This window comes from Hypanus sabinus, chromosome 1 (genome assembly GCF_030144855.1).
Source record: "Hypanus sabinus isolate sHypSab1 chromosome 1, sHypSab1.hap1, whole genome shotgun sequence".
Lineage (NCBI taxonomy): Eukaryota > Metazoa > Chordata > Chondrichthyes > Myliobatiformes > Dasyatidae > Hypanus > Hypanus sabinus.
Genome location: NC_082706.1, coordinates 214,548,891 through 214,566,283, shown reverse-complemented (window position 1 = coordinate 214,566,283; position 17,393 = coordinate 214,548,891). Strand labels below are relative to the sequence as shown.

The window sequence follows — 17,393 nt, the reverse complement described above, 5'->3', positions numbered from 1 at the left end:
GAATGGGCCATGAGAAGGCCTTGGTGAGCAGGATTAAGGAAAACCCCTAGACATTCTACAAGTATGTGAAGAGCAAGAGGTTAAGACTTCAGAGAATAGGACCAAGCAGGTGTGACAGTGGAAAAATGTGTATGGAACAGGAGGAGGTAGCAGAGGTACTTAATGAATACTTTGCTTCTTTTGTCACAACAGAAGAGGATCTTGGAGATTGTAGGGATGACTTACAGTGGACTGAAAAGCTTCAGCATATAGACATTAAGGAAGAGGATGTGCTGGAGGTTTTGGAAAGCATCAAGTTGGATAAGTCCCTGGGACCAGATGAGATGTACCCCAGGCTACAGAGGGAGGCGAGGGAGGAGATTGCTGAGCCTGGCAATGATCTTAGCATCATCAATGGGGATGGGAGGGGTTCCGGAGGATTGGAGAGTTGCAGTTATTGTTCCCTTATTCAAGAAAGGGAGTAGAGATAGCCCAGGATATTATAGACCAGTGAGTCATAATACAGTGGTTGGTAAGTTGATGGAGGAGATCCTGAGAGGCAGGATTTATATCTGGAGAGGTATAATATGATTAGGAGTAGTCAACATGGCTTTGTCAAGGGCAGGTTGTGCCTTATGAGCCTGACTGAATTTTTTGAGGATGTGACTAAACACATTGATGAATTAAGAGCAGTAGATGTAGTATATATGGATTTCAGCAAGGCATTTGATAAGGTACCCTGAGCAAGGCTTATTGAGAAAGTAAGGAGGCATGGGATCCAAGGGGACATTGCTTTGTGGATCCAGAATTGGCTTGCTCACAGAAGGCAAAGGGTATTTGTAGATGGGTCATATTCTGCATGGAGGTCGGTCACCAGTGGAGTGCCTCAGTGATCTGTTCTGGGACTCTTACTCATCGTGATTTTTATAAATAACCTTGAAGTGGAAGTGGAGGGATGGGTTAGTAAGTTTGCTGATGACACAAAGGTTGGAGGTGTTGTGGATAGTGTGGAGGGCTGTCAGAGCTTACAGCGGGACATTGATAGGATGCAAAACTGGGCTGAGAAATGGCAGATGGAGTTCAACCCAAATAGGTGTGAGGTGGTTCATTTTGGTAGGTCAAATATGATGGCAGAATATAGTATTAATGGTAAGATTCTAGTAAGTGTGAAAGATCTTGGGGTCGGAGTCCATAGGACACTCAAAGCTGCTGTGCAGGTTGACTGTGTGGTTAAGAAAGCATACGGTGCATTGGCCTTCATTATTTGTGGGATTGAGTTCAAGAACCGAGGGGTAGTATTACAGCTGTATAGAACCCTGGTCAGATCCACTTGGAGTACTGTGCTTAATTCTGGTCACCTTACAGCCTGAAGGATGTGGAAACTGTAGAAAGGGTGCAGAGGAGATTTACAATCATGTTGCCTGGAATGGGGAGCATGCCTTACAAGGCCTTTTCTCCTTGGAGCAACCGAGGATGAGAAGTGTCCTGATAGAGGCATATAAGATGATAAGAGGCATTGATCAGGTGGATAGTCAGCAGCTTTTTCCCAGGGCTGAAATGGCTAACAGTTTTAAGGTGCTTGGAAGTAGGTACTGAGGGGATGTCAGGGTAAGTTTTTTATGCAGAGAGTGGTGAGTGCGTGAATGGGCTGCCAACGACTGTGGTGAAGGTGGATGGAATATGGTCTTTTAAGAGGCTCCTGGATAGATAAATGGATCTTATAACCTTAGGTAATTTCTAAAGTAAGTATATGTTCAGGACAGCATTGTGGGCCAAAGGGCCTGTATTGTGCTGTAGGTTTTCTATGTTTCTATGCCAGTGATAATCAACCTGATTCTGATTCTTATAAAAGCAATATGAAGAGAAAAGATGACATATGAGGGCAAAGTTGCCAATGATATAAAACAGGATACCAAAAGTTTTTTCAGTTATATAAAGAAGTAATAGGGAAGTGAGAGTTGATATTGGACCACTGGAGAATGATGCTGGTGATGTAGTAATAGACAATAGACAATAGGTGCAGAAGTAGACCATTCGGCCCCTCGAGTCTGCACCGCCATTCTGAGATCATGGCTGATCATTCACTATCAATACCCAGTCCCTGCCTTGTCCCCATATCCCTTGATTCCCTTATCCATCAGATATCTATCTAGCTCCTTCTTGAAAGCATCCAGAGAATTGGCCTCCACTGTCTTCTGAGGCAGTGCATTCCACACCTCCACAACTCTCTGGGAGAAGAAGCTCTTCCTCAACTCTGTTTTAAATAACTGACCTCTTATTCTCAATCCATGCCCTCTGGTACTGGACTCTCCCAACATCTGGAACATATTTCCTGCCTCAATCCTATCAAATCCTTTAATTATCTTAAACGTTTCAATCAGATCCGCTCTCAGTCTCCTCAATTCCAGCGTGTACAAGCCCAATCTCTCCAATCTCTCTGCGTAAGTCAGCCCTGCCATCCCAGGAATCAACCTAGTGAATCTACGCTGCACTTCCTCAATTGCCAGAATGTCCTTCCTTAAACCTGGAGACCAAAACTGTACACAATATTCCAGGTGTGGTCTCACCAGGGCCCTGTACAAATGCAAAAGGACATCCTTGCTCTTGTATTCAATTCCCCTTGTAACAAAGGCCAACATTCCATTTGCCCTCTTCACTGCCTGTTGCACTTGCTCATTCACCTTCATTGACTGGTGAACTAGGACTCCTAGGTCTCTTTGCATTTCTCCCTTACCTAACTCTACACCGTTCAGACAATACTCTGCCCTCTTGTTCCTGCTTCCAAAGTGGATAACTTCACATTTATTCACATTGAATGACATCTGCCAAGTATCTGCCCACTCACCCAGCCTATCCAAGTCTCCCTGTATTCTCCTAACGTCCTCTTCGCATGTCACACTGCCACCCAGTTTAGTATCGTCAGCAAACTTGCTGATATAGTTTTCAATGCCCTCATCTAAATCGTTGACATAAATCGTAAAGAGCTGTGGTCCCAATACAGAGCCCTGTGGTACCCCACTAGTCACCTCCAGCCAGTCCGAGAAACACCCATTCACTGCTACCCTTTGCTTTCTATCTGCCAACCAGTTTTCTATCCATGTTGAAACCCTGCCCCCAATGCCATGAGCTCTGATTTTACTCACCAATCTCCTATGTGGCACCTTATCGAATGCCTTCTGAAAATCTAGGTACACAACATCCACTGGCTTACCGTCATCTAACATCCCTGTTACACCCTGAAAAAACTCCAACAGATTAGTCAAGCATGATTTGCCCTTGGTAAATCCATGCTGGCTTGGCCTAATCCTATTACTGTCATCAAGATGTGCCACTATTTCATCCTTAATAATGGACTCAAGCATCTTCCCCACGACTGACATTAGGCTAACACTAGTTCTCCGTTTTCTCCTTCCCTCCCTTCTTGAAAAGTGGGATACCATTAGCCACTCTCCAATCTTCAGGAACTGATCCTGAATCTAAGGAACATTGGAAAATGATTACCAATGCATCCGCAATTTCCTGAGCCACCTCTTTTAGAACCCTCGGATGCAGACCATCTGGACCCGGGGATTTATTACCCTTCAGTCCTACCAGTCTACTCATCACAGTTTCTTTCCTAATGTCAATCTGTCTCAATTCCTCTGATATCTTATGACCCTGGCCCAGCCATACATCTGGGAGATTGCTTGTGTCCTCCCTGGTGAAGACAGATCTAAAGTATGCATTAAATTCTGTTGTCATTTCCCTGTTTCCCATAACAATTTCTCCCAATTCATTCTTCAAGGGGCCAACATTGTTCTTAACTATCTTCTTTCTCTTCACATAGCTAAAAAAGCTTTTGCTATCCCCTTTTATATTCCTGGCTAGACTGAGCTCATACCTGATTTTTTCTCTCCGTATTGCTTTTTTAGTTAAGATCTGCTGTTCCTTAAAACTTTCCCAATCATCTTTATTCCCACTCATCTTAGCCCTGTCATACTTCTTTTTCTTTAATGCTATACAATCTCTGACTTCCTTTGTCAACCACTGTGGCCCCTTCCCCCTCTTTGAATGGGGGACAAAGACATGGCAGATGAACTTCATGAATACTTCAGGATCAGGTTTATTATCACAGGCATGTGACATGAAATGTGATGTGAAATTTGCATCTGTCTTCGTTGTGGAAGACACTAGCAGTGTGCCAGAGGTTCGTGAATGTCAGGGAGCAGGAGTGAGTGCTATTAATATTACAAAGGAAGAAATGCAAGGCAAATTGAATGGTCTTAAGGTGGCTAAGTCACCTGGGCAAGATGGACTACATCCCAGAGTCCTGTGAGAGGTTGCTGAAGAGATGACAGATGTATTGGTCTTGATCTTGCAAGAATCACTTGATTCTGGCATGGTCGTGGAGATCTGGAAGATTGCAAATGTCACTCCACTCGTTAAGAAGGGAGAAACGAAAAAGAAAAGAAATTATTGGCCAGTTACCCCAGCCTCATTGGTTGGGGAAATGTTGGAGCCTATTATTAAGGATGAGATTTCAAGGTACTTGGAGACTAATGAAAAATAAGTCAAAGTCAGCATAAATCATAAATAACTCTCTAGAATAAAAACAGTAAAGTTAGGAAGACTGTGGGAAGGACCTTTTGAAGTTGTGATTCCCCAGAACATTGCTTGGGATGAAACGTCATTTGAGAGAAGGCAGGATAGGCTGTCTGTTTTACTTGGAGTGGAGAAAAGTGAGGGGGTCCTGATATTGGTAGATATAATTGAGATGAGGACCTCCTTCAGTTGAGTTGACTATGGAGATCACGGCCTTGCTCTTTAGATATGCAAGCCTGGTATAATATGGAGAGCAAGCTGTTGCTTATGCAGCAATCTCCTCCTCTCCATGCATCTGTTGAACCCAAAGGAATAGCAGAGACTATACACTTTGGTACCAGCAGTGTTGCAAGAGTTGCCAGTCAGCATTGAACTTAATGTAGAACTGCCTTAGGGGCTCCAGCTCTGGAGTTTTTCCTCTGGGTTTACTTCTAAGGAGTATAGCCACAAGGCAGCAGAGGTTTGAGATCAGAGTTTTCCTTCTCCTAGATGAGCTGCCAACCATGGCTGACAAACACCAGCTGCCCGAAGCGACTGGTTTTAGGGCGCCAGTAACCTGTCTTGCGCCTTCTCTTGCCAGTAGAAACAGTTCTGCCGGGCTTAGTAGCTCGGCCACACATGAAGGCCAGGAGCTGGACTTGGTTGTCAGCAGCTATTTGAGGCCCACATCTTTGGGAGTACTTAATAGCTAGTGGGAGCTTGTCCCCATACCACTCCCCTGTCTATGACAACCTTAAAGAACACATAATTATGAAAGGCATAAATAAAGTAAAACTTTTCCTTGAGATGCCTAAAGCTAGAGCAGATAAGTTTAAGGTGATGAGAAGGAGTCTTAGAGGAGATAAAAGGAAGAAGTTTCTCAGCCAAACTGTTGTTGAACTCCAGAATGCAGACTTGGTGATATAGTTAGATACTCTTAGAATGTTAGAAACATAGAAAACAAAGAAAACATGCAGCACAATACCTGCCCTTCAGCCCACAAAGTTGTACCAAACTTAGTCCTACCTTAGAAATTACTAGGGTTACCCATAACCCTCTATTTTTCTAAGCTCCATGTACCTATCCAAAAGCCTCTTAAAATACCCTATAGTATCTGCTTCCACCACCATTGCTGACAGCCCATTCCACGCACTCACCACTCTCTGCATAAAAATAACTTACCCCTGACATCTCCTCTGTACTTACTCCCAAGCACCTTAAATCTGTGCCCTCTTGAGGCAGCCATTTCAGCCCTGGGAAAAAGCCTCTGCCTTTCCATGCAATCAATGCTTCTCATCATCTTATACACCTTTATCAGGTCGCTCCAAGGAGAAATGGCCGAGTTCACTCAACCTGTTTTCATAAGGCATGCTCCCCAATCCAGGCAACATCCTTGTAACTCTGCTCTGCACCCTTTCTATGGTTTCCACATCCTTCCTGTAGTGAGGCAACCAGAACTGAGCACAGTAGTCCAAGTGGGGTCTGACCAGGGTCCTACATACCTGTAACATTACCTGTTAGTGAAGTATCTAGCAGAGTGTAGAATTGCCAAAGTGTGGCAGGTCATGCCAGACAAAGGGTTATGTATAAATGTGTAATTGATGCCTGGCAAATATGTGAGGGGTCCATTCTCTGATGCTTGATTCCTTGAAGCTGCTCTATTACCTTTTGAATTAATCGACTTTGTTGCGATATTTTTCTCTATAGCCGCTCTATGGGTTGCTCCAAGCCAAACTGGAACTCATCACACATGCTTATTTTGAGGAAAAAGATTTTTCACAGATTTCTATCTTAAAGGTGAGCAAATTGATGTTCCTTTTATTCTTAGTCAAAATCTTACAAGAAAGGGGGATAGCCTTCCTTTGCACACTGCACAGAGTTTGTGTTGGAATGTAGTATTGCCTTCATGCTCCAAAACTGCAGTTTTATCATCAGAATGGTGCTGGAAGTCTGAAGTGATCCTGTCATTCACCCTTCACTGGGCCCCTGACCAATCAAGCACCCTTCACTAGTCCCTGGCCCCATTGAGCACCCTTCTGTGGTTGCTGGCTCTGTCGCTTGCCCTTTGCTGGCCCTGTTGGATGCCCGTCGCCCATTCCCTTGTTTGCCCCTTTAGTGGGTCCGCTGCATGCCCTTCACTGGCTGCTGGCACTACACCTCACTCCTCAATGGGTGAAAAAGATTTCCATCACGTTCCTTAAACTTTTCAACTTTCATCCTTAACCCATGACCTTGTTGTCATCCAACTTATCTTTAAGCTGATTTATTATTTTGTTAATTACGGCCTTGAACTCCCATGTGTTTTACCCACAATATCAAATATGGGACTCTTGTTATAATGTGTTTTACAGGAAAGTATTGATAGTTCAGTCTGAATATGTTACTGATTCACATATTGTATACATATAGTATTCATTATGTTTATGTATAAAGGTTTGGAATCAAGAAGTTGCAAATGCTAGAAATCTGAAATAAAAACAGAATTATGAAAAGGCTCAGCAGATAAAGCAGAATCTGTCAATGGGAAATGAGATGAATATTTCAGGTTGTAGACCTATTATTCAACCTGATGGAAAGACTGAGTAGATTAAGCAGGATAAGATTTAAGAAAGTGAAATGAAATGAATGTCTCAGGTTGAAGGTAGAATGTTTATAGGATTTTAAAAATTTTTATTTAAGCCAATATTGACCTCAATGCACGTTTTCGAGGTACCTGTTCCATGATTTCCCTTGTCTTTGTCCACTTAAATGCAGCAAAGCTTATAACTATATTTCATTTCTAATGTGCATTGAGTAGATTCTTTTAAGTATAAATATCCTTTGAAGTGATGTAAAATACATAATATTTCACTGGAAATCTGTGTTAAAAGTTGCCCTTCATGTTTCCATTAACTCCTTGCCCTGTTATCTTTAACCTATGCCTTCTAGTTCTTGATTCACCAATTCTGAGGCAAAAGGCTAGCATTGACTCCATCAAAGCCTCTCAGAAATATACCTCTGTAAGATCACCCACCCTTCAGTCTTCAATGTCATAATGCATGGATTCTTAATCTTTTTTTATGCCATGGATCAATACTATTAAGTAAGAGTTTATGGAACCCAGGTTGGGAACCCCTGCTCTAATCTATAATGTCCCAGTCTGCTCAACCTCTCTCCATGACTCAGTCCCTCAAATCCATCCTCATAAATTTTCTCTCAATAATTAATGACATCTTTCCTTTTTAGGTGACCAAAATTGAATAGAATTTTCCAAAAACAGTCTCACCAAGGTCTTGTACAAAGAGTCTTTATAAGTTAAATGTCATTCTGTGGTTGAGTGGGAAGGAGAAGACAGGTGCCAGTTACAAGCAACGCTACACATCCAGGCCAGAGTTCGACATTGCCTTAATTTATTGGGTATCTTGGAGCTTTTTAAAATCTGAATACCAGAACCTCCCAGTGTTTCTGGTATGGTCACATATCCACTTTACCAATTAGCAGTGAATTGGATGATCTGCCATTTGATCTGCCTCCATTAAACTTTGAATCGGACAGGTTAGATACATCTGACTATTGAAAAGCATAAATTTCACTTGCAGCAGGTTTTTAGAATGAGTCAAATTTATTATGTCTGAAATTTGTTGTTTTGTAAAAAAAAACTGTATATCACAAAAATAAATAGTTCAAAATGAAGGAATAGTGAGGTAGTATTCAAAAGAAGATAGCTCCCCACCTTGCTTGTGTTAAAATTCTGCACTTAAGATCTGTCTTTGTGACTCAAGTGGTGAATCTTGTTACATTGCACTTAAGTAATAAGACATTTCATACATAAAGCAAAGCAAAATGAAACATGGATTTAACATTAGAATGCACAAGTTGGTTTGAATGCTTTTAACTTGATTTTTTTTTAAATGATTAAACTAGGAACTCTATGAACACATGAACAACTCTTTAGGAGGAAATGCATTAGAAGGATCTCAGGCTTATTTGAGTAAGTAAGCACAGATCACGTTATTAACATCAGAAGAAACAACAACATATTTTGTTACCTCTAAAGCATACTCGAGCAGCATACCCAAGATGTTCAAAATAAATCTATTATAGAAATAAGTAAGTAGTAAATAAACAAACAAATAAATAAATGTGTGTGTGTGTGTGTGTGTGTGTCCGTCTGTATGCAACCCTAATAAAATCAACAAAAGACTGTACCCAACAGGATGGACAAACAACTCGAGTATGCCCTCAAGAAAATGAATCTCAGGATTGTATATGGTGACATATATGTACCTTGATAATAAATTTACTTTGAAAGACAACAAACTGCAAATACAAAATAATAATAATAAGAAATAAATAAGTAATAAATATCAAGAATGTGAGATGAAAAATGAAATAAGTACATACATGGAAAGAAATAAACAGTTGATATTTTGGGCTGAGACCCTGCATCAGGAAATTCCAGCATCTGCTAAATCTCTTGTGTTTACTAAAAGCAGTGGAGTTCCCCAGATAAGTGTGAAGTGGTTCATTTAGGCAGGTCAAATTTGAGGACAGAATATACTATTAATAGTAAGACTTTTGGCAGTGTGGAGGATCTCTGAGATCTTGGGGTCCACGTCCATAGGATACTGAAAGCTGCTGTGCAGGTTGACAGTGTTGTTAAGAACACTGTATGGTGTGTTAGAAACATAGAAAACCAACAGCACAATACAGGCCCTTTGGGCCACAATGTTTTGCCGAACAAGTACTTACTTAGAAATTACCTAGGGTTACCCATAGCTGTCTATTTTTCTAAACTCCATGTACCTATCCAAGAGTCTCTTAAAAGACCTATCATATCCGCCTCCACCACCGTTGCTGGCAGCCCATTCCTCGCACTCACCACTCACTGTGTTTAAAAAAAAATTACCCCTGACATTTCCTCTGTCCCTGCTTCCAAGCACCTTAAAACTGCACTCTCCCATATTAGCCATTTCAGCCCTGGGAAAAAGCCTCTGACTATCCACATGATCAATGCCTCTCATCATTTTTTACACCACTATCAGGTCACCTCTCATCCTCCACTGCTCCAAGGAGAAAAGGCCAAGTTCACTCAACCTATTCTCAAAAGACATGCTCCCCAATCCAGGCAGCATTCTTGTAAATCTCCTCTGCACACTTCCTATTGTTTCCACAACCTTTCTGTAGTGAGGTGATCAGAACTGAGCATAGTACTCCAAGTGGGGTCTGACCAGAGTCCTATATAGCTGTAACATTACCTCTCATCTCTTAAACTCAATCCCACACTTGATGAAGGCTAAGGCAGTGTATGCCTTCTTAACCACAGAGTCAAACCTGTGCAGCAGCTTTGAATGTCCTATGGACTTGGACCCCAAGATCTCTCTGATCCTCCACACTACCAAGAGTCTTACCATTAATGCTATATTCTGCCATCATATTTAACGTACCAAAATTAACTCACCTCACACTTGGGTTGGCCTTCATTAACCATGGGATTGAGTTCAAGAGATGTGAGGTAATGTTACAGCTATTTAAGACCATAGTTAGACCCTGCTTGGAGTACTCTGGTTACCTCATTACAGGAAGGATGTGGATGCTATGGAGAGAATACAGAGGAGATTTACAAGGATGTTGTCTGAATTGGAGAGCATGCCTTATGAGAATAGATTGAGTGAACTTGGACTTTTGTCCTTAGAGTGACAGAGGATGAGAGGTGACCTGATAGAGGTGTACAAGATGATGAGAGGCATTGATCGTGTGGATAGTCAGAGGCTTTTTCCCGGGGCTGAATTGGTTGCCACAAGAGGATACAGGTTTAAGGTGCTGGGGAGTAGGTACAGAGGAGATGTCAGGGGTAAATTTTTTAATCAGAGTGGTGAGGGAATGGGCTGCCGGCAATGGTGGTGGAGGCAGATATGATAGGATCTTTTAAGAAGCTTTTAGATAGGTACATGCTGAGTAAAATAGAGGGCTATAGGTAAGCCTAGTAATTTCTGAGGTAAGCGCATGTTCAGCACAACTTTGTGGGCTAAAGGGCCTATATTGTGCTGTAGGTTTTCTATCTTTCTCTGTTTCTATTCAGCTGAACAAATTTGTGAAGAACTCGTGGACTGTTGCAAATAACATAAGGATGCTCCAGGTGTGGCAAACACTAAACACCTTCTCCCCACTCCCTTCCCCCAGCTTTATGCTTTCCACAGTGACTCCCTTGTCCATTTGTCCCTCTCTTCTGATCTCCCTCCTGGCATTTATCCTTGCAAGCGGAATAAGTGCTATACCTGCCCCTGCACCTCCTCCCTCACTACCATTCAGGGCTCCAAACAATCCTTCCAGGTGAGGGGACACTTCACTTGCGAGTATGTTGGGATCATGTACTGTGTTTGTTGCTCCTGGTGTGGTCTCTTCTATATCAGTGAGACCGGACATAGATTGGGAGACCACTTCTCCGAGCATCTACGCTTCATTCGCCAGAACAAGTGGGATCTCCCAGTAGCCACCCATTTTAATTCCACTTCCAATTCTGATATATCCATCCATGGCCTCCTCCACTGTCAGGATAATGCCACATTTAGGATGGAGGAATAACACGCTGTATTCTGTTTGGGTACCCTCCAACCTGATGGCATGAACATTGATTTTTCAAACTTCCAGTAATGCCTCTCCCCCCCCCCCCCCACCCCCTCGTCCCTCGCTCATGTTATCTCCTTGCCTGCCCATCACAACCCGCTGGTGCTCCTCCTACTCCGAGTTTGTTTTTCTTTTTTCCATGGCGTTCTGTCTCATTCACCAATCAACTTCCCAGCTCTTTGCTTCATCCCTCCTCCTCCAAGTTTCACCTATCGCTTGGTGTTTCTCTCTCCCCTCCAGCCCCACCTTTTAAATCTACTCCTCAGCATTTTTTCTCCAGTCCTGCTGAAGGGTTTCGGCCCGAATTGTCGACTGTGCTTTTTTTCCACAGATGCTGCCTGTTCTGCTGAGTTCCTCCAGCATTTCGTGTGTGTTGCTCAGCTTTTCAGCATCTGTAGATTTTCTCTTGTTTATAAGGTTATTATAATACTGTAAATTCTGGTGTACAAGCCGACCCAGAGTATAAGTCGATCCCCCATTTTCAAGGCTAAAAAAGTGACTTTTTCATGTTACCTTTGTATAAGCCGACCCCTTTTGTAGAGGTTTTTGATTTAACCAGAAAAGATCACAAGATCTCACATGCTGGTACTCAGCTTTGCCAGATCTGGAACCTGAAAATTTTGTGAACCAGTACCTGCTAAAAAGACAGGCCTAGACATTGTAGAGCGTTATAAGTGAATTCTTAATAGCTAAATCAGTGAGGGAAATTTTGGATTAGGTTTCCAAAGGAAAAGAATCTTCTGAAATGTAACCCCCGTGAAACCATTTAGCACCCGTCGTAATCTTGTTAAAACATAGCACGGGGTAGCAGGATCAGTATGTGTAGCCAGTATTGAGTTTGCGACCACCATGTACAAAAGATTAAAACGAATGCGATATGATGCTGACTTCAAGCTGAAGGTTGTTGATTTTGCTAAAGGAACGAATAATTCTGCAGCTGCTAAGAAGTTTAGTGTAAATGAGAAACAAGTGAGAGAATGGAGAAAGGCAGAGGACACGCCGAGGGAAATGCCAAAGACAAAATGTGCAAACTGTGGGAAAACTTGCTAGTGGCCAGAACTGGAAGAAAAAATTAATCACCAGCGATCGTCTGGATACACCGGAGAAATGATTTGAGTTCAAGCGTTGAAATGGGAGGAAAAACACCATGGGGTCAGTGAAAATTTCAAAGCTACGCGAAGCTGGTGCACCTGATTTATGAATAGACGTGATCTTGAGTTGAGACAAAAAACAAAGATTGCTCAGAAAATTCCTGTGGGGTGGTATTGTTTACGTTCAAGAACGCTACTGTATGGACGAAGCGGGTTGCTTGAAGTGGGTTAAAGAGGTGCGGCGTTGATGTACCGACGGTTTCAGGAAGGAAAAGTTTCTACTTGTTTGGGACGTGTTCAAAGCGCACTTGTCAGGTGAGACAAAAGCAGCATTGAAAGCTGAAAATACGGACGTTGCAGTCATCCTCAGTAGTTTGATGTCCGTGCTCCAGCCACGAGACGTGAGTTTAAACAAACCATTCAAAGAATTCATGTGTCGACAGTGGAACGCATTTGACTTGATAACAGCTAATAAATATGACCTGTCTTCCATGTATTCATTTTTCCAAAGTTGGCACCCTTTGTATAAGCCAACCCTTAATTTTAGGACCAAAATTTAGGGCCAAATTCTCGGATTATACACCGGAATTTATGGTAGGTGATTTTCACTTTCCATGTATTTACTGGGACTCTCACACTGATAAAGGACTAGATGGGATAGAGTTTATCAAATGTGCTCAGGAAAGTTTCCTTCATCAATATGGAGAAGTCGCAACGAGAGAGCATATGATGCTGGACCTGCTATTAGGGAATGAGACAAGGCATAGAATATAGAACAGAAAATCTACAGCTTGTTACAGGCCCTTCAGCCCACAATGTTGTACCAACTATGTAATGTACCCTAGACAGTGCCTATAATTTCCCTACTGCATAGCCCTTTATTTTTCTAAGCTCCACATAACTATATTCTGTCTCTTTTACCCTACCATCCTTTCCTTGCCTCAATGGAACATACCTATGCAGAATGCCATTCAAATATTCCCAGAACTTTTGCCACATTTCTGCCATGCATTTCCCTGAGAACATCTGCTCCCAATTAATGCTCGCAAGTGTCTGCCTAGTAGCATTATAATTTCCCCTACCCCAACTAAATGATTTCCCAAATTGTCTGCAATAGTAGAAATGTGTGCATGAAGATGGAAGAGGTAGCGGAAGTACTTAGTGAATACTTTGGCTCATTATTCACCAGGGAAAAGGACCCTGGCAATTGTGCGGATGACTTACAGTGGACTGAAACACTTGAACATACAGACATTAAGAAAGAATATGTGGATTTGTTGAAGCTTTTGAAAAGCATGAAGTTAGATAAGTCACTGGGTCTGGACGAGATATACTCCTGGCTACTGCAGGAAGCGAGGCAGGGGATTGCTGAGCCTCTGGTGATGATCTTTGCATCTGCTCCTATCCTTCTCTAATGCTATGATAGAGTTATAATCATTATCTGCAAAATGATCTCCCACTGAGAGATCTGACACCTGACCAGGTTCATTTCCAAATACCAGATCAAGTACAGCCTTTTCTCTAATTGGCTTATATATGTATTGTGTCAGGAACCCTTCCTGAACACAACAAACAAATTCCGCCCCATCCAAACCTCTGGCTCTGAAGAGATGCCAGTCAATATTAAGGAAGTTAAAATCACCTGCCACAACAACCCTATTATTATTGTACCGTTCCAGAATCTGCCTCCTTATCTTCTCCTTGTGAGCAGGTGACAAAAGTTTATAATCATATAACAATTACAGCACGGAAACAGGCCATCACGGCCCTTCTAGTCCGTGCCGAGCGCTTACTCTCACCTAGTCCCACCAACCTGCACTCAGCCCATATCCCTCCATTCCTTTCCTGTCCATATACCTATCCAATTTTACTTTAAATGACAATATTGAACCTGCCTCTACCACTTCTACTGGAAGCTCGTTCCACACAGCTACCACTCTCTGTGTTACCCCTAAAGTTTTGCACCCTAACTCTCAACTCATATCCATGTTTGAATCTCCCCTACTCTCATGGAAAAAGCCTATCCACATCAATTCTATCTATCCCCCTCATAATTTTAAATACCTCTATCAAGTTCCCCCTCAACCTTCTACGCTCAAAGAATAAAGACCTAACTTGTTCAACCTTTCCCTGTAACTTAGGTGCTGAAACCCAGGTAATATTCTAGTAAATCTTCTCTGTACTCTCTCTATTTTGTTGACATCTTTCCTATAACTCAGTGACCAGAACTGTACACAATACTCCAAATTTGGTCTTACCAGTGCCTTGTACAATTTATACATCACATCCCAACTCCTATACTCAATGCTCTGATTTATAAAGGTCAGCATACCAAAAGCTTTCTTCACCACTCTATCTACATGAGATTCCACCTTCAGGGAACTATGCACCATTATTCCTAGATCACTCTGTTCTACTGCATTCCTCAATGCCCTACCGTTTACCATGTATATCCTATTTTGATTAGTCCTACCAAAATGTAGCACCTCACACTTATCAGCATTAAACTCCATCTGCCATTGTTCAGCCCACTCTTCCATCTGGCCTAAATGTCTCTGCAAGCTTTGAAAACCTACTTCATTATCCACAACGCCACCTACCTTAGTATCATCTGCATAATTACTAATCCAATTTACCAACCCATCATCCAGATCATTAATGTATTAATGTAACCCAGTGGCTCCAATGACTACAGACTGGTGGCATTGACCTCTCACATCATGAAGACCCTGGAGAGACTTGTTCTAGAGCAGCTCCAGCCTATGGTTAGGCCAGACTTAGACCCCCTCCAGTTCGCCTATCTGCCCTGACTAGGAGTTGAGGATGCCATCGTCTGCCTGCTGAACCGTGTCTACGCCCACTTGGACAAGCCAGCAAGCACTGTGAGGGTCATGTTTTTTGACTTCTCCAATGCGTTTAACACCATCCGCCCTGCTCTGCTGGGTGAGAAGCTGACAATGATGCAGGTGGAAGCTTCTCTGGTGTCATGGATTATTAATTACCTGACTGGCAGACCACAGTATGTGTGCTTGCAACACTGTGTATCAGACAGAGTGGTCAGCAGCACTGGGGCTCCACTGGGGACTGTCCTGTCTCCCTTTCTCTTCACCATCTACACCTCAGACTTCAACTACTGCATGGAGTCTTGCCATCTTCAGAAGTTTTCTGTCCATATGCCTATCCAATTTTACTTTAAATGACAATACTGAACCTGCCTCTACCACTTCTACTGGAAGCTCGTTCCACACAGCTACAACTCTCTGAGTAAAGAAATTCTCCCTCGTGTTATCCTTAAACTTTTGCCCCCTAACTCTCAACTCGTGTCCTCTTGTTTGAATCTCCCCAACTCTCAACCCTAACCCTAACCCTAACCCTAACCCTAACCCATCCAGCCACTATTGAATCCGTTTTACTACTTCAATATTAATACCTAACGGTTGAACCTTCCCATCTAACCTTCTGTGCGGAACCTTGTCAAAGGCCTTACTGAAGTCCTATATACAACATCCACTGCTTTACCCTAGTCAACTTTCCTCATAACCTCTTCAAAACATTCAATAAGATTTGTCAAACATGACAAATAGGGGAATAGGGGACTATAATAGGGGACTCTATAGTCAGGGAGACAGATAGGCGATTCTGTGGATCAAAAAAGTGACAAGGATGGTAGTTTGCCTCCCAGATACCAGGGTGCGATGTTTCTGAACACATCCACAATATCCTGAAGAGGGAGGGTGAAAAGAAAGAAATTGTGGTACCAATGACATGGGTAGAACAAGGGAGAATATCCTGAAAATAAAACACAGTAAGTTAGGAAGGAAGATGAGAAGCAGGACCTCAAGGGCAGTAATGTTGGGATTGCTGCCTGTGCCATGCAACAGTGAGGATGAGGATAAGAATAGAATAAGGTGACAGATAAATGCATGGCTGAAGAATTGGAGCAGAGGGCAGGGATTCAGATCTCTGGATAATTGGGAAGACTTCTGCGGTGTGTGTGACCTGTGCAGAAGGGACGGGTTGCACTTGAATCCAAGGGGACCAATATTCTTGTGGGCAGATTTACCAGAGCTGTTGGGAATGGTTTAAGCTAATTTGGCAGGGGAGTGGGAACCAGGATGATAGAGCTGAGGATGAACCATCAGGTTAACATGAATGTAAGGAAGAACAAGCCAATGATTGGGTACAGAGAGTGTAAATAATTAAATTGTACCACAGAGGCAAAATTCAAAAGGGCGAAAAATGCAGGACTGAAGGTATTTTATTTAAGTGCATGTAGCATTCGGAATAAGGTGAATAAACTCATGGTGGAGTTAGTGATTGGTTGGTATGATACTGTGGGCGTTACTGAGTTGTGGCTGAAAGGAGACCATTGGAGCTTATCATCAAAGGATATAATTTGTATCGAAAGGACAGGCAGGAAGGCATAGGCGGTGGTATGGCTCTGTTGGTAAGAGATGGAATTAAATCTTCAGAAAGAGGTGATATAAGGTTAGAGAATGTTGAATTTGTGAGTGGAGTTAAAAAATTGCAAGGGTGAGGAAACCATTATGGGAATCGTATACAGGTGTTCCCCCCCGCCCCCCTTTACAAAGGCAGAGCGTTCCTATGAAACCTTTCTTAAGCTGAAATGGCGTAAAGCAAAGAACCATTAATTTATATGGAAAAATTTTTCTTGAAAGGGAAAATCCTCTTTGTAATGCGAAAACAGGTTACTAATGTAGGTCTTTTGTAAAAGCGAAGTGGTGTAAAGTGAACATTCGTAAAGTGGGGGACACCTGTATAGGCCTCCAAATAGTAGCCAAGATGTAGGTTTAAGATTGCAAAGGGAGCTGGAAAATGGCATGTAATAAGTGTGCTGGCACAATTGTAATGGGGACTTCAATATGCAAAGAGATTGGGAAAATCAAATTGATGTTGGATAGCAAGAGAAGGAATTTGTTGACTGCCTATGAAATGGTTTTTTAGAGCAGCTTCCGCTCGGAGAAAGGCTATCTCAGATTGGGTGTTGTGTAATAACCCAGATTTTATTAGGTAGCTTAGCATAAAGGCACCTTCAGGGGACAGTGATGTCAAGTACCCCTTGACCGGGTTAAGAACCAGCAGAAATGGAAAACACCTTGGAGTCTGGTATTACCGTAAACTATTAGTGTTTATTAG

General features: G+C 42.4%; 1 protein-coding gene across 3 annotated transcripts in view; it reads left to right on the top strand.

The window, feature by feature from the left end:
* avl9 (AVL9 homolog (S. cerevisiase)) overlaps nucleotides 1-17,393 on the top strand; it is a 274,023-nt gene that overhangs the window by 77,830 nt on the left and 178,800 nt on the right. For all 3 annotated transcript variants that reach the window (XM_059985379.1, XM_059985385.1, XM_059985374.1), the window contains exons 5-6: nucleotides 6,247-6,336; nucleotides 8,443-8,509. In XM_059985379.1, the coding sequence (XP_059841362.1) occupies nucleotides 6,247-6,336; nucleotides 8,443-8,509 (157 nt within the window). The remainder of the gene's footprint in view (nucleotides 1-6,246; nucleotides 6,337-8,442; nucleotides 8,510-17,393) is intronic.